This window comes from Caretta caretta, chromosome 7, assembly GCF_965140235.1.
Source record: "Caretta caretta isolate rCarCar2 chromosome 7, rCarCar1.hap1, whole genome shotgun sequence".
NCBI lineage: Eukaryota > Metazoa > Chordata > Testudines > Cheloniidae > Caretta > Caretta caretta.
Genome location: NC_134212.1, coordinates 53201531 through 53229423, shown reverse-complemented (window position 1 = coordinate 53229423; position 27893 = coordinate 53201531). Strand labels below are relative to the sequence as shown.

The window sequence follows — 27893 nt, the reverse complement described above, 5'->3', positions numbered from 1 at the left end:
ATCATGTGCACGCACACACTCACACATACATACTTAACACACCCACACTGTCCCCTTGTCTGCTTTCCCAGCAAGGCTGGGAAGTTCCTCCTTGAAGGGAAATCTAGGACTTGTCTACATGGTGCTGCAGTCTGGTCTCCATGGGCGTGAGTTGTGGAGTACTTTGTGTTGTGCTCTTACTGTCCCACGCAGACCCTGCTGGCAGGAACTAAAGGGTACCAGGTGCACTTTATTGTTGTCCTTTTTGAAACAGGACTACAACTATATAAACTAGTTCACAATTTGTTTTTGCCAGCAGGGTCTACATGGAGTGGTGAGAGCACAACACGTTAGAGTGCTGTACAGTTCACATCCCATAATCCAGACAAGCCCCTCATCATTCTCATCCCCTGACATAGAGCCTCATATGGTAGGCGACAGACGCATTCAGAATAGTACCTCACTGCTCTCCAGCAGCTGCAAGGTATATGAATGAACTGCTTTTGTTAAACAGTATTGCTACCTGAGGAGATGAGGAAGAGGATGGGAAAGAGGAAAGGAGAGAGCGAGAGCAAGCAGTCAGTACCCAGACACCCTAATGTGGATGTAAGGGAGCCTGGACTCTGTGCTTTGTACGGGGCCTAGTCTGATGACTCCCTCTCCAATCAGCTGGCACGCCACACCTGCAAAGTCAGCCCCATCGCTCGCATGGCCTATATTTTGTGCCCTGAAGCACGGTGCCTGTCTCCTCTGCACCGTTGCCCTCTTCGGCAACATCAGCCAGTGTAACATTTTCTCTTCTCCCTTCCCAATCGAGTCGGCATCTGCACTGCCTCTTTGCCACCTGGGGTTTTAAAGTCCAGTCAGATGTTTCCTCTTGGTTTTTTCTTTCCCAAAGTGTTTCCCGTTGTGGTCAGGAACTCTATTGTCTGTTAAGCGGGAAATATGTTGAAATCCTCCCACCTGGCTCAATGTGGAGTATTTCTAGGCAGGGTTTGTTCCAGCCTAAACAGTCACCAATCTGGATCACTGGAGAGTGCCCTGGCATTGCTGGCTTCACACCTGCTCTCCGTCTATCAAAACAATCACATAAAGGTGGTTGACTGACCCCCCTGACCTTAGCTTGCATCCTCTGGGTCACACCAACAAAACTCTGATGCTGAATGCCCACCTGTCACTGCTCCCCAGAATGGATGGCTCAGAAGATACTGAGTGTTGTACCTGATAGTATGCGATCGGTGCTCTCTACAGGCCTCAGAGCAAAATTATGGCCTGACTTACACCCTCTGCGATGTCACTGAGTTGCATGATATATAAGTCAGGGTGGGATGTGGCCCGAGAACTGTTTTCTTCCTAGGTCATTGCTTTGAGTCCAGGAACATTCAGTAGGGGGCCCATGGTGAAGGGCAATGATGGCTTCAGCCCACTTTCTAGAGGACAAGTTCCCCTGTTGCTAGAGACACCATTGAAACTGGCACTCGTTGGGTCTCCTTGGTGACAAGCTTAGCTGAGTGGCCAAAGGCTGAACAGGCATGAAGACTGAATTGCCCTCTCCCCTTAAGCAACAACCCTTGGACGAGGAGTCCTTGCGGCACCTTGGAGACTAACAAATTTATTTGACAAGGCACCTCTGATGGCATAGAGTGAGGAGCCGGTCCTGCTATCGCTCCCTGTGCTACCCCAAGTTCAAAGCCTTCTGTCACCAGGACTGTCAGACCTGCACTTTTCACCAGTGCTAAATGCACACCGAGACAAAGAATTCAAATGAAATCTTTTAAGTCAGTGTAGCTGGCTGGAATATCTCCCACAGCTCTCCTGGAGCCTGTGCCATCCTGGTGAACTCTAACCCTTGCCTTGCACCCCATAAATCTCAAGCTTTGGGTAGGAGAGTGCTCCTGCAGGCCAGCACAAAGTCATTCCTTAGCTCTCTCCAAACTGTCACCAATAATAATTTGCGTGCTTGTAGGAATAGCAGTCAGAGCTCAGACTGTTGGTCCATTCAGTCCAGTATGTCTGCCTTTGTCTGCCTAAGATATTTCCAGGGTAGCAGCACCATAGCCTAGGACCACTTGGATGGCATGCTCCATCCACCTGTGTTGTGGTTTCCAGGACTACTTATAGGGAACTGTAGAGCAAGTCCCTCCTGAGCCCAGGAAGTGATTGGTTTACATCCTGAAGAGTGCAATTTGATTATGGTAACATAGCCTTAACTTTCACAATTACAAAATAATAATGGTCACATGATTAACCAATCCTTTAAAAAAAAAAAGTTCCGTCCAAACCTCTGGCCGACTGAACTTCCCTGGAGTGACTTCCACAGACTGATGACACTGTAGGAAGGAGTATGTCTTTCATCTCCAGCAGGGGCACTGAAAGTGACAATCACAGTTGTTTTACATGCTCACCTCAAAGAAGCAACGGATTGAGATTGGGTGGGGGTAAGAAGCTGAGATTTCTTCCTGAGTTCAGATCATTTCACATCCATAAACCTTCCTTCCCTCTGGTCTTCAAAGTCATGGAAGTCATCTGATTTCACCAGAGCTTTCCATACTCTGTTCCTAGCAGCACGTAGGTAGCTCTGCCATGGGGTCTGGTCAAACACTCCATACAGAAATGTAGAGGTGAATATAGAAGAAGGGGACCTCTACATTAGGAGCACAGTAGGACCAAAACAGAGAGTATGTGCGTTCTTGGGGATAGAAACTAAGGTAGAAATATTGAATAGTTTTATTTTAGCCTTGCCACATTCTTGCCATTTATAAAACTTTTTTCTTGAGCAAAAGAACCCCCCCAAAAGTAAGTTTGATGATGATTTAAAAAAAACAAACAATCCTAATAGAGGGAATTTTGCAGTTCAGAATTGTGTTTGCTGTGAGTACGGTCAGAACAATGCATGAGCCTTTCCTCTGCTAACCATCCTTGTCAGAGCTCTGCAAATTGAACAGCTTTGGGCAATATGGTGAAGTGCATGTGAACAACTGTTCTTCCTCTCTCAGATGCATGCAGTTCTTTAACACCAAGGATAGGACTTGGCAAAGCGTTGATAGAGCAGACTGTGAAATCACACACATTTCTCACCACTGCCATCCATTTGGAGAAATCCTGCCTCTAGTGGGGCTTAAGGCATGCCATTCTGCAGTGCCACATGGCACATTGTAGTACCAGAGCAGCCAACAGTCCATTGGTTCCTTGCCAAATTGATGTGGTGCCGGGTGGCAGGTGCTAACACATACATGTGCCAGAAGGAAAGGAGCTAGGTATTCTACATGGAAGTAATGTGGTCTCAAGGTATATCTGCACTGCAATTAAACCCCACGGCTATCCCATGTCTACTGACTTGGGCTTGCAGGGCTCAGGCTGCAGGGCTATACAACTGCAATGTAAATGTCCTGGCTTGAGCTGGAGTCTGGGCTCTGGGACACAGACACACGCACACTGTTTAATTACAATGTAGACATACCCTGAAGGACTGAGCTTGTGGCTGAGAGCCAGGATCGCCTCTGTTCTAATCCAGACCTTGTGCATAGCCGTGGGCAAATGTCTGAAACCTATGTTTTCTAAAGCGGCCCCTAATTACAAGTACCTCCATTTTCTAGGTGGCCTGTCTGAGACACCCACCAGTTCTGTTGGGAGTTGTGGGCTGTCAGCACCTCTGAAATCAAGTCCAGGGAGTCTCAGAGGGAACCCAGAAACTGAAGCATCCAAAAGTAGAGGCCATCCTGCTCCAGTTTTCTCCATCGGTAGAGTGGGTTGATACCCCTCATCACAGTGTGCTGGAAAGATGTAGTTAATGTTGGCATAGTCCTTTGGAAGTACTCCACACTGTAAACACAGGTGCAGGAGGAGGATGGAAGGTGGGTTTGGAGAATAGGATTTTAATGTCCAGTGAGCATTTACTGCCCCAAATCCCATTTCAACACTTTGGTGCAAATTTTCAGGTCATCTGAAAACCAGATGAGAGAAGCTGCTCTAAGAGCTGAACTGGACTCTAGGCCAAGCATTATTTGACAGCAGAGAAGTTACAGGCGAGATAGCATTCAGAACTGCTAGCTACCCAGACACTAAGCCCCCTATTTATTTAACTAAAAAAGCCCCGGATGTGGCACTTCTCTGCAGAATTGATTTCTACTGAATTCCCCATGAAAGACACAGTGAGTTTGCAGTCTCTGGCCACCTGAGTGGGGGTTGGGGACAGCGCACGCAAAGAAGCGGTGAAGAGCTGTGGAAGTGGAGGCTGAACAGTCTGGTCTGCTGCATCTGTTCCATGGGAGAAGTGCATTCTTCACTCAGCCTGCATTGCTCGTGGCAATTAATCCTTTTGCTGCTGGTCTTTTGGGAACAGATAGTCCAGGGTACTTGGACCATTCAGCAGTATAGTAGGTGTGTTTGGCAAGAGGTATCCAGAATGCTTAGCAGCAGCCCTACTGTGACTGCTGTGTACTCAGAGGAGAATCCCTGCATTCTTTCACCACATACACATTAGAAATTCAGAAGACATTTTAATCTATCCCAGTTCAAATTCTCAAAGCCAAATTCTGACCTAGATATATTAAAAAAAGAATCTGTCTAATGCAAATATACTGGCCACCAGCTTGGCTCCATAGCTTAAGTCAAAGAGCAAGGCCCTGTAGTTGAGGGCTCAAACAGACTTAGATCCTTGGTGGATTGAGGGCCGGGGGTATATCATGCACTGACCAGCAACAAGGCAAATAACCATTTGAGACTTGGAATCAAGCCATGGATAAACATTCTCTTCTCCCACCAGATTGATGCTTTGTCCCTGGGAATGATGCATCAGTGGTAACGCCTCCTCTTTTCACACCAGCCCCCCTTTGCAAACAAACCCTTAAGAACTTAGGCTGAGAATGTCAAATCTGCCTAAGGGATTTGGACACCCATTCCCATTTTTTTAATGGGAAGTAGACACCTTAATTTTTTCTTGCTGGGTTTAAATAGCTGCTTGATTTTCTTATCAGGTTCCTGTGTGTTGGGTCCTGATTATGAATCTAAATGATCCCAGGGACCTCCATCTTTTTCTAAAGACATGTTTCCCACAGCTATATTGTGCAGTTTGCTTTCCTTTTCTCTAGTGCTGATGCTGCAGAGAAGAATGCTGTCTCAGAACTCCATTTTCAAGTAAAATGCACTAAGTGAGCATGAGACCTGAGTTCAAATGGTCCTGGGCATAGTTATAGCAGAAGTGTTCCCCACCCGCTGGGGTGGTACTTGTGCTTCAGGCTTTTGAGGCTGATTCTTCCTGGGTCCAGTGAAGCCAATGGAGACATAATTTGGTCTTGTCCCTGCCTTTAATGATGGTTCTCTGTGTTGGCTCTGTTGTGTGATATTCTATCCACAATGGAGTTTGCTCTGCTCCAAACCCCAATCAGGCAGGAGGTTGCACAGTTGAATGGGAAGTGCCAGGTGCTATGTGGAAGGGTCCTAGTTTGGTAAATAGGTACAGTTGCCCAAAATGTTGGGAACTGGCATTCGGCAGAAGGATACAGTGGAGAGCAATAACTAGGAGGAAAAGGCTGCAAAGGGAGTGTACCACTGCAGAGTGTCAGTGAAGACTGAGCTTATAGTGGGGCTAATTGTATCAGACATGAAGGGAGCTTTTTACACGTATGATTGGAGGAGTCTGTGATGTTCCCGCCCCCTCTTGGTTGTGCCAAACATTTTCTATGCACATTTACAGAAAGCCAGACACTTCTCCCCGGTGCCACAGTCTGCCTCATTGATGCTTTGCCAGGATTTTTGCCTTAGAGTGACATATGTTGGTGTGCTGAAATGGTGAGCATTAGGATAATGACCACCCCTCTTTCATTTCCAGATTCCCTGCCAGACAGACCAGTTGCTGATAAAGTAGGCGCTGTGTCTGCACAGGAAAAGCCAGCTCAGGATAGTGCTCAAAGTGAGAAGCCAGCAATGGATGAGAAGAGAAGAGCTGTCAGGAGTCCCCAGTATATGGCTGATGTCTCCGTGGATGATGTAGGCATTCCACTGAGGGTAAGAGAACAACACTCAGGCTTACAGGCACATGCTTAAAATAAAAATCAAGAGCCAGATTCTGCCTTCAATTAGACCCATATAATTAAAGCCAGTAGAATTGCATGAGTGTAACTGAAGGTAAAATATCACCCCAATAGATTTATTTCAAAAGTCTTCCTTGTGTTCCTGATGACCCCTTCAATTACTATGGGTGAAAGAATTTTCAAAATCTCATTGCACTTTTTGCTAGTTGTGTGGATTTAGTTTCCTCTCTTATTTTGCTTCATGTTGACATCTGAGTTAGGCTGGTCAGGTTCACTTCCCCTATCTAATGGAATAGTGCTGTGTTGCTGAGTTTGGGTTCAGAACACTGCAGTGGATATGGAAGGGCTAAATTCCTTTGTAGAATCTAGTCCTAAATTTTCCTCAAATTATTTTCACTGAATTTAAAAAAAAAATCCTGAAAATGTTTATGCTGTTAGTAGGGACTTAGTCCTGGCATTTGAAACACACCCAATTCCACAAGCTGTCTGAATTATGTAGTTCAATCTTGCTTATAACTATTCAGTAATAATAAATAAAATATGATAAAGGGTGCACATAGCTTTTGATTGTTAAAGTAACCCTAACAAATTGAAAATTTGGTGGAAGTCAGGCCAATGTTTTTTACTTACAACTATATATTTTTAAACCAGAACACAGACAGATCAAAGGACTGGTACAAGACAATGTTCAAACAGATCCACAGGCTAACTAAAGGTACTGTAATTTGGATAATTTAATTTTTTTAAAGAGACTAACCGGATAACAGTTTGCTTCACATAGATGGAATATTGCACTGTATATTAAATAAAGCATTTTGCATTTGTAATCCATGTTTGCTCTGGAACATAGAAATCAGCTAACAAATTTAAAGACGATACTATCAAAGGAGAGAACCCAGTCAATTCCAAGGGGAGGTGTGAATTGCTCTTAAAGGTGAACTGAAAAACCTTTTATAAAAAGAAGAGAATTGTTTGTGATCCTGAATCATTAGCTGGGTGGTGGGTAGACAAAGGCTGCGTCTACACTAGTATATTTCAGGAAATCTCCCAGTATAACACAATGGTGGGGATTGCTTGCGTGAGAAGGGTTAAGGGGTCTTTTACTACCTGTTCATTTGATGCTGCTTAGATTTTGGCCCCAAGGAGCACATTTTTCAACTCTTTTCCCACTTGTCAAGGAAACGTCCCGGGGTGATTAGTCCAGAATTTCCAAATAATCATATTTGGAGAGAGAAATACATGTTTTAAAATGTTCCTGTCAGAGCCAGGATTCAGGTTGCTCTGTTCCCCTTGCTACAGTTAGAAAACATCACAAATGCCTTCCTGTCCTTATTTAGCAATGCCATCAACTGGTGCTGGGAAACAGGTCCCTAAACTTCAGTCTTAGCAAGTACAATGACACCGAGTTGGCTTTTAAACAAGGAGAGGCTGCCCTGTGAAAATATGGACAGTCTGCAAGAGAAAGGAATTGGTAATGTTACATTGCTTAATAACTTAGGGCCTGATCCAAAACCTATTACGTGAATGGAAAGACTCCCATTAATTTCAGTGGGATCTGGATCAGACTTCTGCTGTTTAATACTGTTGATATATTTAAAAGCCAAAACTATGGAGAGTACTTATATATTGGTTACAATATATCCTCCATTAATGCATTACTTTTTGGTACATTGTATGTTCCACGTCTCTTAGTAGTGTAAGAAATGAATGAGATGGTATTAGCAATCCAGCCATGCATAAGGCCTGATGTACATGACAACACAATTCTGAGCTGTGCTTACTAAATGAAACACAGTGGATATAAAATAATGCAAGTTGGTTTGCATTTGCTGCTGCAGATGCTATTTTGATGAGCTGACGAGTGAGTTTATATAACCACTGAACTGGACGGAATGAGAACTGCTCAAGCTGTGAGTCGTAACCCTTGTGCTGCTGACACAGATTGTCCTTCACCTCAGGTGATAGAGGCACATGCTTCAGGAGCAGAGGATGAGTTCAATCCCTGCTGTCTCCTGCTGTCTTCCAAGCAGCCCAGATGTGCACCGCAGTGATAACCACTGATGTGCCCATGGCTTTGTTACATTATAGACTCGGCATGAGAGGGATTGTTCCACAACTTCTGTGGATTCTTGCCTCACCTGGACTTCTCCTTTAAATCTTTCCTTTCTGTTCTTTTTCTAAAACTTGCTCCTTCCACTTAGAAACTCCTGAAGAAAACCCTTATTGCCCTACCTACAAATTCCCTGAACTTCCTGAAATCCAGCAAACACCCGAAGGTACCATAAGTTCAGCCAGAGTATCTGTTGTCTTGTGTTTGAGTTAACTGTACCGTAGCTCCATTATAGTAACTAGATTCAGGTACTAGATTATCATTATCCATTTATTACTCATGGTGGAAATTCGAGTACACCTAGTGTGCCTTAGTTTGTGATGTATAAAATGACTAAATCCTTCCTAACCCATTTATGTGTTTGAAAGTATGATACCATTTCAGTCTACTATTATCAAAATAGGCAATAAAAGTTTACAGTGGTAGAAAGTTGGGGAAATGATATGGTGCCTCCACTTCACTGTGGATAGTCTCAATACATACTGCTTTTCTCTGCTGCAGAAGACAATCCTTACTGTCCTACATACCAGTTTCCTGCGTCTACTCCTAGTCCTAAATCTGAAGGTAATAGTAAAGGACAAGATACCTTTTTCTGCACAAATGCTGCCTTGTCCATTTATTTTCTCCCTGGAGCTTCTCCTAGCCACTGAGTGTCATGCTGCCTCCTAATAGTTTGCTGTCTTTTGAGTGTTGCCGTGATGGTTTGAGGCCTATTTTGGCTTTGTGGTGCTCTTCTGGCTTTTTCACTAGCCTTTGACTAATGCTACAAAACTAGGCTCTGCTTTGTTTCATGTGCATAGTCAGCTATACCTAGCCATATGTGTGCAGTGGTTACTTAACATTCATACAATGCTGACTTACATCTCATCTTGATGATGTCTCTTGAAAGATGGCTTTAAGTATGGTTTTGTTTTCCTTGGGAGCAATACATTTCTTTAATCTGCTCTTAAAGTTTTTAATAGTAACACAGGATAGTGCCTGGCTCAAAAGTCACTGAAGCCCTTTGACAAGATTCCCTAAAGTTTCCATGGTCTTTGGATCGGGCTGTTAGTGTCTATCTCTCTTTTTATTAAAGTACATTTTAGAATAAATGGGGTGTTGCACATGTTGGTTTGCTCAAGGCTGGCCTCAGGAGCTCAAGGACAGGATTTGGCATTCTTTACCGGGAAACCCATTGTATCCCCTAGCTATCCTTTTGTCCTGCTGGTGGGTGGTTGCTCAGGGGGTGGTTCAAGCGCTGCTCAGAACCCTTTGCACTCTCACTTTCCAAGGAACTGCTGCAGTAGCCAGTGCTGAAGAGACTGTCCTCTACATGTGAGAAGCATTGGCATCTGCTGCACTCAGCTGAACAGGAGCCAGGACAGGCTAGGTGGGCAGACATCTCCCACTGGGGGAAGTATGGTTTGGGACTGGCCTGTTTGGGAGTAATCAGTAGAGGTTTTCCAGAGCCCTTTACTGCTACAACGTAGGAAACTTGCCTACTTTGCCTGTGCCTGAAGCCCGCCCTGGTGAGACTATTAAATAATCTTTCCAGACCATTTTTATACAACACGTACGGTGAGTTGTGCATGGTCGAACATAAAATATGGATCCCTTATGTCAAAACAGGCTAGGAGATTTAGACTCACATCCCCTGTTAAAATGAATGGGGAACAGATACTTCGAGACATGGGGATAAGATACATGCCCACCTTTGGTGCTTTGAGATGTATGGATGAAAAGTGCTATCCTATACAAGTGCAATGTATTTGATGCCTTAATAGCAGAGATATTGTGTGAGAGAGAGACTATGATAAGCTGATGAATGATTGTTATAAAGATGATTCAATTTTCTTGTTTCAGGATCCATTTTACTTTTGTCAGAACTAATGTATTTTGCCACAAAGCACTGTCATTAATGCAGGAGGGCTTTGTATTCCCATAAATGTTTTCTGCTCATGCATAAATGCACAGATAAATAATATGCTCAGCTTTAGGTAGTCACAATATTATTAGACCAAACATTTGTCCTTTGTTGTTGCTACCATGCAAAGTATGTTTGGCTTTTGATATCTGCTTGGATTCTTTCTTTATTAGAGAATCCAAGATAGTGGCAATAATTGGGTCCATTCTGGCAGTTCTAGACTATTCAAAGTCTTTTGGAAGTTTTTCTAAATATGAAACAAAGGGTTTGAACAGAGATAGACTGAAGCCTCATAATTCAAATCCAGGTTTCAAACAATCCAAAGTTCAGGGTTTGGGTTTAGGCCATTATAGAGACAGAAGCCATTTACAGAATTCTGATCTGGGCTCTTATTTCAAACACCTGCAAAGTGTGGGAAGTTCAGCCCCAGAGTTTTGGTTTGGGCCCCACACACAACTACTACACTTCTTAAGGTGCAATACAAACTACAAGGAAAAGTCCTTGTCTTACAGAAGGAGTCTAATATTGAAGCGATGAACTGGTGATTCCTACCTCCCATAAGGAAGGCCCTATGGGTACGGTACAGGACTGGGAATCAAGAGCCCTGGTGTCTATTCCCAGTTCTGCCAGTGACTTACTGTATGATCTTTACCAAGTCAATCAGTCCTTCAGTATTCCCCATTGTCAAATGGGAATAAATATGCTTACTCATCTTTGCAAAACACTGAGATGCAAAGCGTTATATATATATTCCAGTTATTAAGGTATCAAGCAGAGTGCCCAAAGGATCAGTCCTGGGGCCGGTTTTGTTCAATATCTTCATTAACGATCTGGTGAATGGTGTGGATTGCACCCTCAGCGAGTTTGCAGATGACACGAAACTGGGAGGAGTGGTAGATAGGCTGGAGGGTAGAGACAGGATACAGAGGGACCTAGACAAATTAGAGGATTGGGCCAAAAGAAATCTGATGAGGTTCAACAAGGAAAAGAGCAGAGTCCTGCACTTAGGATGGAAGAATTCCATACACTACTACAGACTAGGGACAGAGTGGCTAGGCAGCAGTTCTGCAGAAAAGGACCAAGGGGTTACAGTGAACGAGAAGCTGGATATGAGTCAATAGTGTGCACTTGTTGCCAAGAAGGCCAACGGCATTTTGGGCTGCATAAGTAGGAGCATTGCCAGCAGATTGAGGGACGTGTTCGGCATTGGTGAGGCTTTATCTGGAGTACTGTGTCCAGTTTTGGGCCCCACACTACAAGAAGGATGTGGACAAATTGGAAAGAGTCCAGCGGAGGGCAACAAAAATGATTAGGGGACTGGAACACATGAGTTATGAGGAGAGGCTGAGGGAACTGGGATTGTTTAGTCTGCAGAAGAGAAGAATGAGAGGGGATTTGATAGCTGCTTTCAACTACCTGAAAGGAGGTTCCAAAGAGGATGGATCTAGACTGTTCTCAATGGTACAAGATGACAGAACAAGGAGTAATGGTCTCAAGTTGCAGTGGGGGAGGTTTAGGTTGGATATTAGGAAAAACTTTTTCACTAGGAGGGTGGTGAAGCACTGGAATGGGTTACCTAGGGAGGTGGTGGAATCTCCATCCTTAGAGGTTTTTAAGGTCAGGCTTGACAAAGCCCTGGCTGGGATGATTTAGTTGGGGAATGGTCCTACTTTGAGCAGGGGCTTGGACTAGATGACTTCCTGAGGTCTCTTCCAACACTAATATTCTATGATTCTGTGATTTTATGAATATTGAAACTGGAAAGATGCAGACCCAATTGGAAACTAGCACTTTCTTGAAATGCAGTGCTTCTATATGTTTTTATTGGCTGAATTTTTAGCTGCAATAAATTTTGGCATTTTCCTTCAAATAAATAATTTGTAAAGAAGTGTTTTCATTATTCCACCAGCTTTAAATAACTTCCTTAGAGGCAGTTGGCTGAGAGGGTATTTTTAGACATTCATTCACCTGTGCTTTTAGGAACAGGCGATTTTATGATTTGCCATATATTGTACTCTCTAAAGAAAACCCATTGTTTAATATGGGAATAACCGTCACCTTTCCAGCAAACTGCATCCTTTTTCTGCCGTTTAGATTGAAATATGGAAATGATGCTGAAAACTGATGTTTGTCATTATGCCAGCTCAAGACTATCATAATTATAATGGAGTCACTAACCATCAGTTAGGAGCTAAACCTGCTGCTGTTCCAGTCAGAATGTAGCTTACCAAGACAATTCAGCAAAGGGGGGGAGAGAGCTAGAGAAAATTTGTTTGAGCTGAGCCTTTAACACACCCTTTTTGGTTCAATTAAAGGTGAAAATTCAAAGTCAGTTATTACGTTCTCCAACCCAATTGGTTCCTCAGGGTGAATGGCTCCAAGCGCCTCAAACGGGGAGGGCAAGGATTGGACCACGAGCAGGAACTACTCTCCAACCCCTTGCAATGGTGCCTACAGATCAGTGCTGAGGCACATAGGTGGGGCAGGGGTCGCATGAGAGTGCTTACATTGCCATTGCCAGGGCTGTACCTGGTCAATGGATTGTGTATTTCACTGTCCCAGGCTGTCAATCAACACCACTGAGTTCACTAGGCATTTGGTTTAACCTGGTGTTCTTCTGATGGCCTCATCCATTCTGTATTTCTAGTCACCGTCACGCTACCCTTAATCCTTGGCTGTTTTAGGTATTTCTTCTCAAGAACACCAATGTCCCTTTACCCACAGTTCTCTCTGCAGAATTCGCTGTAATACATTTTCCTATGCTGTATCTCTTAGGCTTGTCCACATCTCCAAGACAAATGCAAGACCTTGAATTTGGATCATCAGCATGAAAGGAAGGATGGTCTTGGGGTGATGGCCTTAAACTGGGACTCGGGCACTGTGGGTTCAGTTCCTGACACTGACTTCCTCTGAGACTATGGGCACCTCATCTAGGATTTGTCCCAAAGCCTGCTGAAGACAAGCACAGTCTCTAAGTGCCTCAAATCCCCATGTATAAAATGGGAATGATGAGACTTCTTTTATCCCACCCTTTTCTGTGCCTGGCCTATTGAGAGTGTACGCTGTTGGGAGCAGGGACTATTTTTTGCTACAAGAACATGCAGCACCTAGCATGGTCCCTGTTTGTTTTGTACAAAGCACATTGTTGGTGCTCGAGGAATAATTTGTGTGTGTTAATATATTTAAATTCACTATACTAGTTAATAGAGGCAGAGTGGTCCAGTGATTGGAGCATGTGACTGAGAGTCAAGAACTCCTGGATTCTATTTCCATCTCTGACTCTGATATTACCTTAGGCAGGTCACTTAAGGCTTCAGTACCCCAGTTTGTCTTTCAGCTTTTGGTAACATTGGTATAATAATACCTACCTCCTCACAGAGGTTTTGTGACACTAAATGAACAAATGGTTGTAAAGCACTTTGAGACCCTCGTAAAGAGGTGCTGAAGAAGTGGAAAGAATTTATATTCACAGTTCACCGAAAAACTATTTTCTAAGTGTGACTTTCACTGCTTAGAATCCTCTCTTTGTCATGGGTGTTTGGAACATTACTATGAGATTAAGGATAATGTGTGACCAAAAAAAAGCAGAGAGGCCTTGAAGCAACACTTTCATCTGACTTGCAAACTATTTTGTTTTGTTTTTCAGATGAAGATTCTGATTCTTACTCTCCTCATTATTCCTATTCTGAAGATAGTAAGTAACATTTCACGTGCAACTTTATGCACATGAATTAACAGTAAGCATCACTCGTCTTGGCCTCCTACAAAATTTACCAAGATTTTTATATATGCCTTTTTGCAGCAAGAACCCAGCCCTCAGTGCCCCGGTCCAAGAGTGAGATGGACAACATTGACCCTGACAAGGTTGTTAAGAGATCTGCTACTCTGCCACTTCCAACTCGTACTTCATCGCTGAAATCCAGCCCAGAAAGGTAACCTGAACTAAGGGAGAAACTCAAAAGTTCTCATTAGGAGGGGACTCAGATGCAAAGCTTGGACCCGGATTTGGAGCTGAACTTTCCCAGAGTCCAGGGCAGTTTGGATCCGGAGAATAGCAAGGGGTTGTGCTGTTCCTCTGATCGGTATTGAAACCCTAATGTGTTCCTTCATCATCCCAACCTACCCCCTCTGTTTGTCTGTCTCATTCATCTATCACCTCCATATCTTTTCATGTAGCTCAGGCCTGCTCTGGGGCAGGGACTGTTTCCCTTTGTACATGCCTGTACAATGTCTAGCACAGCAAGTCCTTATCCTTAATTGTGGTTCCTAGGCACTAAACCGTAATATAAATATTAACAAGTATCCAAAATGTCTCTAAACCTCTTGGGTCTACAGAACTGAGTTGGAAGTCTCCTGAAAAAAGGCCCTTCTAGAGCCAGTCTGGACTTGGAAATCCAGAGACACGTGAAAATGAAAGTAAAGGGCAGTATGGTCTAGCAGACAGGACTTGGAATGCTGGACCTGCTTTCTATTCCTGGCTCTGCTGTGGGACCTTAGGCAAGTCCCTTCAACTCTTGTGCCTGTTTCCTCTCCAGTCCTTCATGTGTCTTGTCTAAATTGTAAGCTCTCTGGGTCAAGGACTATCTCTTACTATTTATTTATACAGCACCTAGCACCTTGGGGCCCCTGAATCCCTGTTTGAAATGCACATCATCATCATTGTGGGGAGCATGGGTTTGGATTTATTTCAGGGCTTGGCAAAGTTTGTTTGGGAAATGGGTCTTGCTGACTCTCAATCAGCTAATCAGCCCTGGAAACCCAGTTCAACACACTGCAAAGTCAATGGGATTTTCAGGTCCTAGTTAGCATCAGATACTGTTTTCACTCCTGCTTTTTAACCATGCTTGTAGAAGCTCATTGTAATAATAACAAATGCATTTACTGAACAGAGGGTGAGGAGAAAGCAAAATAGGCTATGAATATTTTATGCAATGATTAATTCAACCAGCTTTTAAAACCCTCTGCTCCCACTTCCTCTCAGTGGTTCACACTGGCTTCAAATGAGCAGTTCCATAGTCTGTTTGCTAACATAGAAAGCACCTAAGGCCACATGACTAGAAGATGATGATCTCTGATAGATATGATCCTCCCAGCATAGCAATTAAAGGGGAAGTACTGTAGCTTCCTGGTAAAACTCTTGTGAATCAAAAGATTAGACTAATTAGTGCTTTACATTATCAGGTAACAAAACCAGCAGGACTCAGCTGGGGAGAATATTTCCTAGGGTTGGAAGTGCTAAAACAATCAGGTCTGTTCTACACTGTGGAAATTAGACTGGTTGAAGCCCCTAGAATATTTATAAAACACTCTACAAATGGTCTAATAACTGGCCAGAACAAGCAACCTTTCACCAGCAGGTTTAGTTCTGGTTAATGCTTAACCAGTCCAGTGTGAACCACGAGAGTACCAGTAGTGATACACACAAACTGAAATGGTTCAATTTAGCCCTCTCTTTACTGTCTCACAGCACACTGGTGGCCTTGCAAAACCTGCCAGAATGCACTACTTCTGGGAATTGTAGGATAGGTTCCCAGAGTGCATTGCAACTGAGATGGTCTGGACAGTGCTAGTGTGGATGGTGCACAGAACTTAAACCATTTCAGGTGGCTAGTGTTGTCTGAACCATTTGTACTTACAAGCCAGTTCAGTACAACCACATCAGATCTCTAGTACAGATGAGCCCTTAGAACCGCCCAGCAGAAGAAAGATGGGCCCACACCACAGACTTCAGCCCCAGTTCCACCCTTTCCCAACATTCAGGCAGAGTGTGGAGGGATGTTCTAGTCTCAGAGGGTGACTTAAGAGTTCGAGCCTAGATTCAGTTCAAAGTCGGGGGGGGGTGTTGGAATTCTGCAGGACTATCTCTAAGGTACTTTCAGTAAGGAAAGAAGCGTGAGTTTGGCAATTCATGGAAAAGAATTGCCAGAAACCTTTACTGTCCTTTCAAGTGATTTTTAGCAGCTGATACATGTACACAGATTTAATTCTGGCTGCTATTAAAAAACAAACCCAAACCCATCTGACCTGTTCCTGTTGCCGCAAGTTTCCTGCTTTAGGCTATGTCTACACTACGCAGCTTTTAGCGACACAGCTGTGCCACTAAAAGGCATGCAGTGTAGCTGCTGTTTGTCAGCAGGAGAGAGCTCTCCTGTCGACAAAAAACTTCCACCCCCAATGAGCGGCGGTAGCTTTGTCGGCAGTTCACACAGGCGCTTTTTGTCGACAAAACTTTTCTCTCTTATGGGGAGGAGGGTTTAACACCTCTGAATGACAAAACTTTTGTCATTCAGTTGCCAGTGTAGACAAAGCCATAGATTAAAAAATTCCCTGATTAAATCCAGATTAACTGGGGAAGGAGCTTGTCCAAAGAATACACTCATTTTCATGGCAATGGCAGAGTTCTGGGCTAATTAGCTTCTCTTTCCTCAGGAATGATTGGGAACCCCCAGACAAGAAGGTGGATACCAGAAAATACCGGGCAGAGCCAAAGAGCATTTACGACTACCGGCCAGGAAAGTCCTCTGTTTTGGACAATGAAAAGATGGTAATGTTCCTTTTATCCTGCTCCATGACTTTGGCCTATGTTTACAGTATGCTCCACAAGTGCTTGTATATTTCCATTCAGATAAGTTTCCTTACACTTATATCGCCTACGTTATGACATTCCCATATATTTTGTTTTGCAAATGTTTGAGTAACTTCTTAACATTGTCATTCCACTAAAGGCAGATCCTGGGGAGCTGAGAGGGGCCTTTCCTTGTGGATGTGTTGTTTTCTGTGTTAAGTATAAAGAAAAGGAGTACTTGTGGCACCTTAGAGACTAACAAATTTATTTGAGCATAAGCTTTCATGAGCTACAGAATACAGACTAACACGGCTGCTACTCTGAAACCTGTGTTAAGTATGGCTCACTAACCCTAGTTTGTAATCTGTGTTTGACTCCATGGCTTGTCTCTGGTTTTAAAGATGTGCTTATTTCTAATGCACAGCAATAGTTTATTCCATAGCGTTTGAGGCAGCAGGCTGACTAGTGTTCAAAGTTTGTTTTGTTCTCAGGTCAGCAGCTTTAAAGAAGTTAACAGTAAATTTCATACTGTGTTAGTGTAATCAAGGAAGTTCCAAAAAAATATGGAGGTGTTTTTTATTAAGTGAATATTTTGGTACCTAAAGTTGTGATTGTTCTTTGAGGAGTATTTGTTTGAAAGCACAGTTTAAAGTGCTGATTGTTTGTGAGACTCACAGTATAAGTCTGGGGCCATGTTTTCATTAACGCTTTGGAGCAGGATTGAGGAGCTGTACAGAGCGAACAGTCACTTTTACTTTAAGATACAGTTGTGACAGGCAATTTAAAAGCAACAGAAGTATGTGGCTAAACTGCTGAATAATATGTTTCAGAGTCTGACTCAGAGTTTTTCCCTGTTCAATATTTGCTTTCAAGTAACATAAGGCCCATTATTTTATCCTGGGACTAATTCTCCTTTCACACCAGTGTAACACCATTAATTTCAATTTCTTGGTCCAGGCCCAATCCAATGCCTGTTGAAATCAGTGATATCCTTGCCTTGACTCCCAGTGGGCATTGGATGCAGTACACTGATGTAAGTGAGAGGCAAATCAGGCCCCTAGTTTGCGTATAATAGGAAGGGTCATTCCTACTGTTCTGGCTGGAGCAAGATTTGAACAGGAATTTTGCCTAAGGACTACAGGCTTAGGCTCTGTGATTTAAAGCCTGATTCATCAAAGCACTTAAGCCCATGCTCAATTCCCACTCCAGTCAGTGGGACTGTTCACACGCTTAAAATTAAGCCTGTGCTTAAAACGTTACTGAATCAGAGTCTAAAATCCAGAAGAGGGACAATCACCAAAGCAGCTGGAAAGACTCCTGCACAGTTAAGTAAAGAGTAAGGTGAGTTTTGAGAATGACACTCTTGACCATTTTTCTTTTTTTACCAGCTGTCATTTCAAACCAAAGATCACAGAGGACAGGTGCTGAAATATAAAATGGGACTGAAGTGCCTGTTGTTTGATTGTGCTCTGTGTCAGAATCCTTTTTCCCTAGCGTGTCTAAATATGATAGTGATATGTAGACCTTGTTTTGTTTTTGTTGAGGGAAACCTAAAAACCAGTAGAAGGGTTATGTGAAGATAATTTGCAGTCTATTAATAGGTTGCAATTGCTATGCCATATTCAAAGCAGTAGCTATTAGGGGCCTGATCCAAAGCTCTTGCCATCAATGCAAAGATTCCCATTGATTTCAATGGCCTTTAGATCAGTTCCACTGTAAATTTTACTATGCGACAAGCTCAAAGCTTTTTGGGAGTCAATATATAATGTATAGAAACAGAGGCATTGCATCTGTTTGGACTGCAGTTAATGGCAGTACCTTTCTCCAATCCCTTGTGGTTTAACTAGGCTTACTCTAGACCCTTGGGAATTAACCTCTTTTTGTGGTGACTTCACCAGGTGACACAAAAAGTTTAACCATTTAACTTTCAGATACAAGTGTTTCCCCATCTCCCTCCCCCCATGGGGTCAGATACCCCCATGGGGGGGGGTTGTTTTGGGTAGCAGCCAGCTTAGGACAGGAGATAATAAAATTGGAAGCATAAGAAGATCAAGCACAAAGGGTTGGCACTAAACTGCAAAGAATTGCTTGGTTTTGGCTATTGTGATTGGCACAGAGGGCTGAGGGCCAGGCATTTCTTAGTTCTGGCCCTAGCCCTGGCAGAACTCTCTCCTTAGCCATATCCCGTTAGGATAAATCAGGTTCTCTACTTTCTGAGGTTTTCTCCTCCAGGACCCAGATTGTGGAAGTGCATCTGACAATCACCGCCTTCTGTGAAAAGAGCCCTGGGCAGAGCCATCCAGTGGTCTTGAGAACAGCACTAGGAGCTAGAAACTCCTGGGTTTTAAATCCATCTCTGACACACCATTCTTTTGTGGTCTTGGGCAAGTCACTTCATGACTCTTCCTCACTTTTCCCACCCCTGTAAACTGGGGGTGATAATACTTACTCACCTACTGTACACCACAGAGGTGCTGTAATAGATAAAGGGTCAAAGTCAGCCTTGGCATACATGTCCACAACTCCTGACTGACTCACTTCAGCGGAAGCTGGATCCACTTATTCAAGGGCTGATTTGGTTAATTGATTTTTAAAGTCCTTTCAAGATGTCTACAGGAGAAATTTGTTTAAGTGCTCAGTATTACAGTGGGCAAAAATTATTTGCACCTCATTTCACTGAGTTACTGTACAAACAACTTAATTTTAGGGGAGGATTCTGGACTGCACCTCAGTAGACACACTGCACAGAAAGTATAGCCCAGGAGGAGAGAGGGACCAGGGTGGCTTTATGCCAACTTTTTGCCTTTCAGATTTTTGGCTGCTGAGGGAGCTGAAATGGCCACTAGTATAAGCAGCCTTGGGGCTGCTCTAACTTATGGAAGCCTCCCCGGTGTTGCCTACAGGATGCGCAGCAGTCCAGAGTCACTTGTAGTGTTCAGTGCCATGGAAAAACTCCCTCCTGCAGTCTGACTCTGACACATCTGCACTAGCACTATCGGGCGGAGTGGACAGCACTGGGCTACTTATATTGACTCCTGTGCATGGCCCCTATACACCACAACAGTAGCATATAGAGCAGGGGTGGGCAAACTACGGCCTGTGAGCAATTTTAAGCCAGCCTGCGAGCCGTACCACGTGGCTTGGACCCGCTGCAGCGCTCCGGCTGGGGCGCTGCGTTGGAGCTGCACCATCTGCTCAGCCCTGGTCCGGCCGGGGCACTGGATCAGAGGCCGCACCACGCGGCTCGGCCCCACTCCAGCGCTCCTGCCAGGCCACAGGGTCGGGGCCACACCACGTGGCTCCCAGAAGCCGCAGCATGGCCCCGCTCCGGCTCCTATGCACTACAATGGGAGCTGCAGGGGTGGTGCCTGCAGATGGGGCAGTGTGCAGAGTCGCCTGACCGCGCCTCTGCGTATGAGCTGGAGAAGGGACATGCCACTTCTTCCGGGAACCGCTTGAGGTAAGCGCTGCTTGGAGCCTGCACCCCTTGAGCCTCTCCACATGCCTCAACCCCTTACCCCAGCCCTGATCCCCTTCCCGCTCTCCAAACCCCACGATCCCAGCTCAGAGCACCCTCCTGCACCCCAAACCTCTCATCCCCAGCCCCACCCCAGAGCCCACACCCCAACCCCAATTTTGTGAGCATTCATGGCCCGCCATACAATTTCTATTCCCTGATGTGGCCCTCGGGCCAAAAAGTTTGCCCACCCCTGATATACAGGCTGAGGTGGGGGCCTTTCATGTCTTGCTGCAATGACTATAAATTTATAATACACTTAGAGCCACTTAAATTAAAGGCTAGATCCATTTAAATCAAATTTAACCAGATCTATCTTCGTAACCTAGAGCACTGGATTTGTTCTCTCACATCACCAAAAATATGGTTACACAACTTTAAGTTGTTTTGTTAAAATAGATTTTAGGCATGAAAGGGAGCTTTCTTTTCAGCTGTGCTGTTACCTGTCCTGTCTGGTTTTTCCTTCATTCTAGTTTTGCCTGATTCTCTAACATTTATTTGTGAATAAGCGAAGTATATTGTCTTCCTATTCATCCCCTTTGAGATCTTTCAGAAGTGTGCTCTCTCTAATTGTGTCCTCCTTGATTTAGAATGCCACCTCTCACTCTGTTTGCTGTGTATGGACCACAGTTTCTCACATATCCATGTGCTGTTAAAGATGCAGTATGTTTAATGCTCTGGGGCTCAACAATAGATAATTTGCTTTTTTTTTTTTTTTCAAATGAAAATTCAAAAAAAATTATAGGCTTAACCTTGAACCTGAGAGAGTTTTTAACAGTAGGAGCAAGGGATTGCAAATTAGGAGTCCTGAGGTGCTTTCCTAGCTCTTCCACTGACTTATCTTGAGCAAATCACTTAACCGCTATCTGCCTCAGTTTCTCCATCTAAAAATTGAACTAGTTCTCTCCCAGGGGTGCTCTAAGGTTTAATTAATTATTGTAAAACATTCAGAGATCCTTGAATGGAAGGTATTGTAGAAGTACTAAATTATTAGGCTAACTAGCCACATTATTCAATTGAAAACATTGAGACTGCATCTCTAACAGTCCCTTTCCTATGTATTCTTTGCATAATGTTATCCTTCTCTTTCTTTCATTCCCTTATCACCAACTCCTTTAGACTCGGGATATAAGTCCAGAAGAGATAGATTTAAAGAATGAACCTTGGTATAAATTCTTTTCGGAATTGGAGTTTGGGAAACCGGTAAGTTTGCTAGCTGCAATGATTAATAAAGTCAACCTGCATTTTGTAATGATGCTGTTGCAACTCTACTCTAGTTCCTAGATACTCAATGAGACAGCACTTCCAGATTCATAGAATCATAGAATATCAGGGTTGGAAGGGACCTCAGGAGGTCAGCTAGTCCAACCCCCTGCTCAAAGCAGGACCAATCCCCAACTAAATCATCCCAGCCAGGGCTTTGTCAAGCCTGACCTTAAAAACTTCTAAGGAAGGAGATTCCACCACCTCCCTAGGTAATGCATTCCAGTGTTTCACCACCCTCCTAGTGAAAAAGTTTTTCCTAATATCCAACCTAAACCTCCCCCACTGCAACTTGAGACCATTACTCCTCGTTCTGTCATCTGCTACCACTGAGAACAGTCTAGATCTATCCTCTTTGGAACCCCCTTTCAGGTAGTTGAAAGCAGCTATCAAATCCCCCCTCATTCTTCTCTTCTGCAGACTAAACAATCCCAGTTCCCTCAGCCTTTCCTCATTAATCACGTGTTCCAGTCCCCTAATCATTTTTGTTGCCCTCTGCTGGACGTTTTCCAATTTTTCTACATCCTTCTTGTAGGTTGGGGCCCAAAACCAAACACAGTACTCCAGATGGCGAATAGAGGGGAACGATCACATCCCTCGATGTGCTGGCAATGCCCCTACTTATACAGCCCAAAATGCCATTGGCCTTCTTGGCAACAAGTGCACACTATTGACTCATATCCAGCTTCTCGTCCACTGTAACCCCTAGGTCCTTTTCTGCAGAACTGCTGCCTAGCCACTCAATCCCTAGTCTGTAGCAGTGCGTGGGATTCTTCCGTCCTAAGTGCAGGAGTCTGCACTTGTCTTTGTTGAACCTCATCAGATTTCTTTTGGCCCAATCCTCTAATTTGTCTAGGTCCCTCTGTATCCTATCCCTACCCTCCAGCATACGCTACCTCTCCTCCCAGTTTGGTGTCATCTGCAAACTTGCTGAGGGTGCAATCCACGCCATCCTCCAGATCATTAATGAAACATGACAGTTCATAACTGAGCCTTGGCACTGACATATAATAGTAGTTCGGTGACCATTTAAAACATTTTAAAGACATAATATTTGACCTTCAGCTTCACAGGAAAATATGCCAACTAGTGAGTCAATATCACTTTCATGTGTCAGAGTTCAGCTTGAGGTTTTACTTTTAAAGGTAGCAATGATTGTTCTCATTCATTTAGTGTCCCCTTTTCCATACTCGCATTCCCTTCTCCTCTCACAAGATCTGGATGGCTGCTACTTAACCTATTACATAATTTTAAGTCAATGAGAGTCACTCTCATATTATAGCCCTGGGTCCTTCATCTGTGGTCAAAAAGTACCAGCTGTCTATAAACTGATCTTGACCCTGTTCCCTCCTCTTTGCCTTCTTCATGCAACCTGTTCTCTGCCAAATATGTTGCAGTGGTTTGCATCAAGGATCCCAGGGTTATTCCCAGAAACAATTCCCTCCAAAAAGTCTAATCAAGAGAATCACATATTTTTATTTCCAGTCCATCTGCATAGCCTGCATTTCACAGCTATAAGAATGATTAAATGGATCCTAATTATCCAATAAGGAATAGAGGGGAATAATCACTTCCCTTGATCTGCCGGCAATGCTCCTACTAATATAGCCCAATATGCTGTTGGCCTTCTTGGCAACAAGGGCACACTGCTGACTCATACCCAGCTTCTTATCCACTGTAATCCCCAGGTCCCTTTCTGCAGAATTGATGCTAAGACAGTCGGTCCCCAGTCTGTAGCGGTGCATGGGATTCTTCCTTCCTAAGTGCGGGACTCTGCACTTGTCCTTGTTGAACCTCATCAGATTTCTTTTGGCCCAATCCTCCAATTTGTCTAGTCACTCTGGACCCTATCCCTATCCTCCAGCATATCTACCTCTCCCCACAGTTTAGTGTCATCTGCGAATTTGCTGAGCATGCAATTAATCCCATCATCAAGATCATTGATAAAGAAGTTGAACAAAACTGGCCCCAGGACTGACCCTTTGGGCATTCTTCTTGATACCGGCTGCCAACTAGACATCGAGCCATTGATCACTACCCGTTGAGCTGGACAATCTAACCAGCTTTCTATCCACCTTATAGTCCATTCATCCAATCCATATTTCTTTAACTTGCTGGCAAGAATACTGTGGGAGACCGTATCAAAAGCTTTGCTAAAGTCAAGAGATATCACATCCACCGCTTTTCCCATATTCACAGAGCCAGTTATCTCATCATAGAAGGCAATCAGGTTGGTCAGGCATGACTTGCCCGTGGTGAATCCATGTTGACTGTTCCTGGTGACCTTCCTCTCCTCCATAGGCTTCAAAATGGATTCCTTGAGGTCCTGCTCCATGATTTTGCCCGGGACTGAAGTGAGGCTGACCGGTCTATAGTTCCCCAGGTTCTCTTTCTTCTCTTTTTTAAAGATGGGCACTATATTTGCCTTTTTCCAATCATCCAGGACCTCCCCCGATCACCATGAATCTTCAAAGATAATGGCCAGTGGCTCTGCAATCACATCAGCCAACTCCCTCAGCACCCTTGTGTGCATTAGATCTGGACCCATGGACTTGTGCTTGTCTAGCTTTTCTAAATAGTCCTTAACCTGTTCTTTCACCACTGAGGGCTGGTCACCTCCTCCCCATACTGTGTTGCCCAGTGCAGCAACTCCAGTTGTCTTGGGTCTTCCTGATTGCACCCCTGCATGCTCGAGCAATATTTTTATACTCCTCCCTAGTCATCTGTACAAATTTCCACTTCTTGTAAGCTTCCTTTTTGAGTTTAAGCTCACCGAAGATTTCACTGTTAAGCCAAGCTGGTCGCCTGCCATATTTGCTATTCTTTCTGCACATCAGGCTGGTTTGTTCCTGCGCCCTCAATAAGGCTTCTTTAAAATACAGCCAGCTCTCCTGGACTCCTTTCCCCCTTATGTTAGCTTTCCAGGGGATCCTGCCCATCAGCTCCCTGAGGGAGTCAAAGTCTGCTTTTCTGAAGTCCAGGGTCCATATTTTGCTACTCTCCTTTCTTCCTTTTGTCAGGATCCTGAACTCAACCATCTCATGGTCACTGCTGCCCAGGTTGCCACCTTGCTTGCCACAAGGCTGTGAGGAGCCTGTCTCTGCCTACAGATGTTGGTAGCAGACCCTTGGCTATACAAACAATATGGCCTTTAGGGCAGGGGTGAGGAACCTTTTTTCTATCAGGTGTTGTAGGCCACACACAGCCCCGCAGGGATGGGGGTGGAGGCTCGGGGCTTCCCTCTGCAGCGGGGTGAGCTAGTGCTCACAGCTCCGAGGCTCAGGACTTCCCCTACGCTCCAGGGTGGGGCCAGAAATGAAGGGTTTAGGGTGCAGGAGGGGGTAAGGGCTCTGGCTCAGGGGTCGGGCTCTCGGATGGGGCTGGGGAAGAGGGGTTTGGGGTGCAGGAGGGGGCTCAGGGGTGGGGCATGGGGTTGGGGTGCGGGAGGAGATTCGGGGTGCAGGCTCTGGGAGGGTGTTAGGGTGTGGGAGGGGGTTCCAACCTGGGGCAGAGGGGTTGCAGTGCAGACTCCGGATGGGCGGCCCTTACCTCAGGCAACTCGCAGTCAGTGGTACAGCGGGGCTAAGGCACCCTGGCTCTGTGCTGCTCCTGGAAGTGGATGGCATGTCCGGACCCTAGGCAGAGCAGCCAGGGGACTGCGCAATGCACGCTGCCCGTACCTGCAGGCGCCGCCCCCACAGCTCCCATTGGCTGTGGTTCCCGGCCAATGGGAGCTTTTGAGCCAGCACTGGGGTACTGCATATTTGTCCTCTCTTCAGTCACATTCCTTAAAATTGACTTAAATCAAAGGTTAACATCTAAAAAAAAACAGTGATGTTAGACCTTGCTCAAAGCAGCAGAAATGAGAGGGGATGTTTCTTCAACATTCATATTTGTGTCCTTAGTCATGCAGCCATGTCCTCTCCACCTGTCCAGCCTCCGAGAGGGGATTCCCAGACTAGAATAGTGTTCCAAGCAGAAACATGTGGTGTTCTTCGAGTGCTTGTTCAAGTCCATTCCATGTCATGTCGTGTCAGCACATGGTATCCATGGGGCTGGCCCTATTGCCCCCTGGAGGCCTGCACTCATATGCCAGTATAAGGGGTGCCGCTGGCTCTTCGCCATCTCGGTTCCTTCTTACCGCCCGTGATGGTTGCTGGAACAGTGTTCTCTTGCTTTGGCAAGCCTTCTCCAGTGGTTTACTGAACTCTTCGTTGTAGTTAGTAAGTGTTAGTTTGTTGGTCCCCTTAAGGAATGTTGTTCCTGGAACGGAGCATGCCCCAGTCCCCAGGCTTCAAACCATGTGCTGCCTGTGCTAAGCCCATGCCAGAGAGCTGTTCCCCCTCCAGCTGTCTAAAGTCCCTGGGGGAGGCTCACTTCATAGATACGTGCAGAATCTGCTGGGGCTTCAGGCTGCACACTATCAGGAAAGGGACATCAGTTTGAAAGCCCTGCTGATGGAAGCTGCGCTTAGACTGGTCTCCAAGGTGAGTCGGTCGGACTCGGCACCAAGCACATTTGCCTCAGTGCGTAGTGCTCCTCTGGCACGGTGTGCCCCTCGACACCGTTCAACATCCCCACCGCAGAGGACGCAGCACAAGAAGTGCACAGAGAGAGGGCGCTTTCTGGTGTCCAAGGGGGACCAGAGAGACTTGGGGAGTGAGGTGCGACCTGCACTGGGCCACTTGCCATCCTGGCAGAGGTGCACAACACCATCCGCAACATCCAGCCCTCTAACCTTTGATCCACCTCAAATGCCCTTACATGAGATGAACTATCATGGAATCATAGAATCATAGAAAATTAGGGTTGGAAGGGACCTCAGGAGATCATCTAGTCCAACCCGCTGCTCAAAGCAGGACCAACCCCAACTAAATCAGCCCAGCCAGGGCTTTGTCAAGTCAGGCCTTAAAAACCTCTAAGGATGAAGATTCCACCACCTCCCGAGGTAACCCATTCCAGTGGTTCCCCACCCTCCTACTGAAATAGTGTTTCCTAATATCCAACCTAGACCTGCCCCGCTGCAACTTGAGACCATTGCTCCTTGTTCTGTCATCTGACACCACTGAGAACAGCCAAGCTCAATCCTCTTTGGAACCCCCCTTCAGGTAGTTGAAGGCTGCTATCAAATCCCCCTTCACTCTTCTTTCTGCAGACTAAACATAAGAAGATAACATAAGAAAGGCCATACTGGGTCAGACAAAAGGTCCATCTAGCCCAGTCTCCTGTCTACCGACAGTGGCCAATGCCAGGTGCCCCATGAACCTAACAGGTAATGATCTAGTGATGTCTCTCCTGCTATCCATCTCCACCCTCTGACAAAACAGAGGCTAGGGACACCATTCTTTACCCATCCTGGCTAATAGCCATTAATGAACCTAACCTCCATGAATTTAACCAGTTCTCTTTTAAACGCTGTTTTAGTCTTAGCCTTCACAACCTCCTCAGGCAAGGAGTTCCACAGGTTGTTCCTCCTCGTAAGTCATGTACACAGGAGTTCCTCCTCGTAAGTCATGTGCCCCAGCCCCCTGATCATTTTCGTTGCCCTCCGCTGGACTCTCTCCAATTTGTCCACATCCTTTCTGTAGTGGGAGGCCCAAAACTGGACACAGTACTCCAGATGTGGCCTCACCAGTGCCGAATAGAGGGGAATAATCACTTCCCTCTATCTCCTGGCAATGCTCCTACTAATATCCTTATGTATAAATGTGAAGGAGCTCAGAGCAATACGCTTGGCCTGCGAAATGTTCCTTCTACAGCTCTCAGGCAAAAGTGTGAAAGTATTGACGAACAATACAGCGTCAGTGTTTTATGTCAAAAAAAAGGAGGGGCAGATTCCAAGATCTTCTTCCAGGAAGCCCTCGGTCTATGGGATTTCTGCGTGAAGCATTCCATTCACCTGGAGGCGTTGCCAATTCCTGGGGAGCGGAACATGCCAGCGGATTGCCTCAGCAGGTCCTTCTCCTCTCACCACGAGTGGTCTGTCCACTCAGAGGTCACCAGTGTAATCTTCCAGAGGTGGGGGACTCCCCAGGTGGACCTGTTCACCACTGTGCAGAACAGGAAATGTCACTGCTTTTGCTCAAGGTTCGATCAAGGCAAAGGCTCTCTCTCAGATGCCTTCCTATGATCATGGTCGGACAGCCTGCTGTATGCTTTCCCTCCGATTCCCCTAGTTTGCGAGGTTCTACTAAAGATCAAAAGGGTCAAGGCAAAGGTCATCCTGGTAGACCCAGCATGGCCTCGCCAGCATTGGTTGAGCATGCTCCTAGATCTCACAGAGAGTAGCTGCTCCCTCTCAGGCCAGACATGTTATCGCAGGATCATGGGAGGCTCCTCCATCCAAACCTCGTAGGCCTACACTTGACAGCATAGCTGCTGCCTGGCTAAATCCTGAGGAGAGGGCATGCTTGGAGCAGATCCATCAGGTTTTGCTAGGTAGCAGAATGCCCTCTACCAGGGCCACCTGTCTGGCCAAGTGGAAATGCTTCACTTGCTGAGTAGCCGAAAGGAGCCTTTGCCCA

The 27893-nt window shown here is 45.2% G+C and overlaps 1 protein-coding gene across 34 annotated transcripts in view; it reads left to right on the top strand.

The window, feature by feature from the left end:
- SORBS1 (sorbin and SH3 domain containing 1) overlaps positions 1-27893 on the top strand; it is a 111145-nt gene that overhangs the window by 35284 nt on the left and 47968 nt on the right. For 10 of the 34 annotated variants that reach the window (XM_048856337.2, XM_075130665.1, XM_075130675.1 and 7 more), the window contains 8 exons: positions 5810-5985; positions 6663-6726; positions 8213-8287; positions 8623-8685; positions 13671-13718; positions 13827-13956; positions 16454-16568; positions 21226-21309. In XM_048856337.2, the coding sequence (XP_048712294.1) occupies positions 5810-5985; positions 6663-6726; positions 8213-8287; positions 8623-8685; positions 13671-13718; positions 13827-13956; positions 16454-16568; positions 21226-21309 (755 nt within the window). Of the gene's footprint in view, positions 1-5809; positions 5986-6662; positions 6727-8212; positions 8288-8622; positions 8686-13670; positions 13719-13826; positions 13957-16453; positions 16569-16749; positions 16804-21225; positions 21310-27893 lie in introns of all 34 variants that reach the window. The other 24 variants (XM_075130667.1, XM_075130666.1, XM_075130663.1 and 21 more) reach the window with 4 other exon arrangements.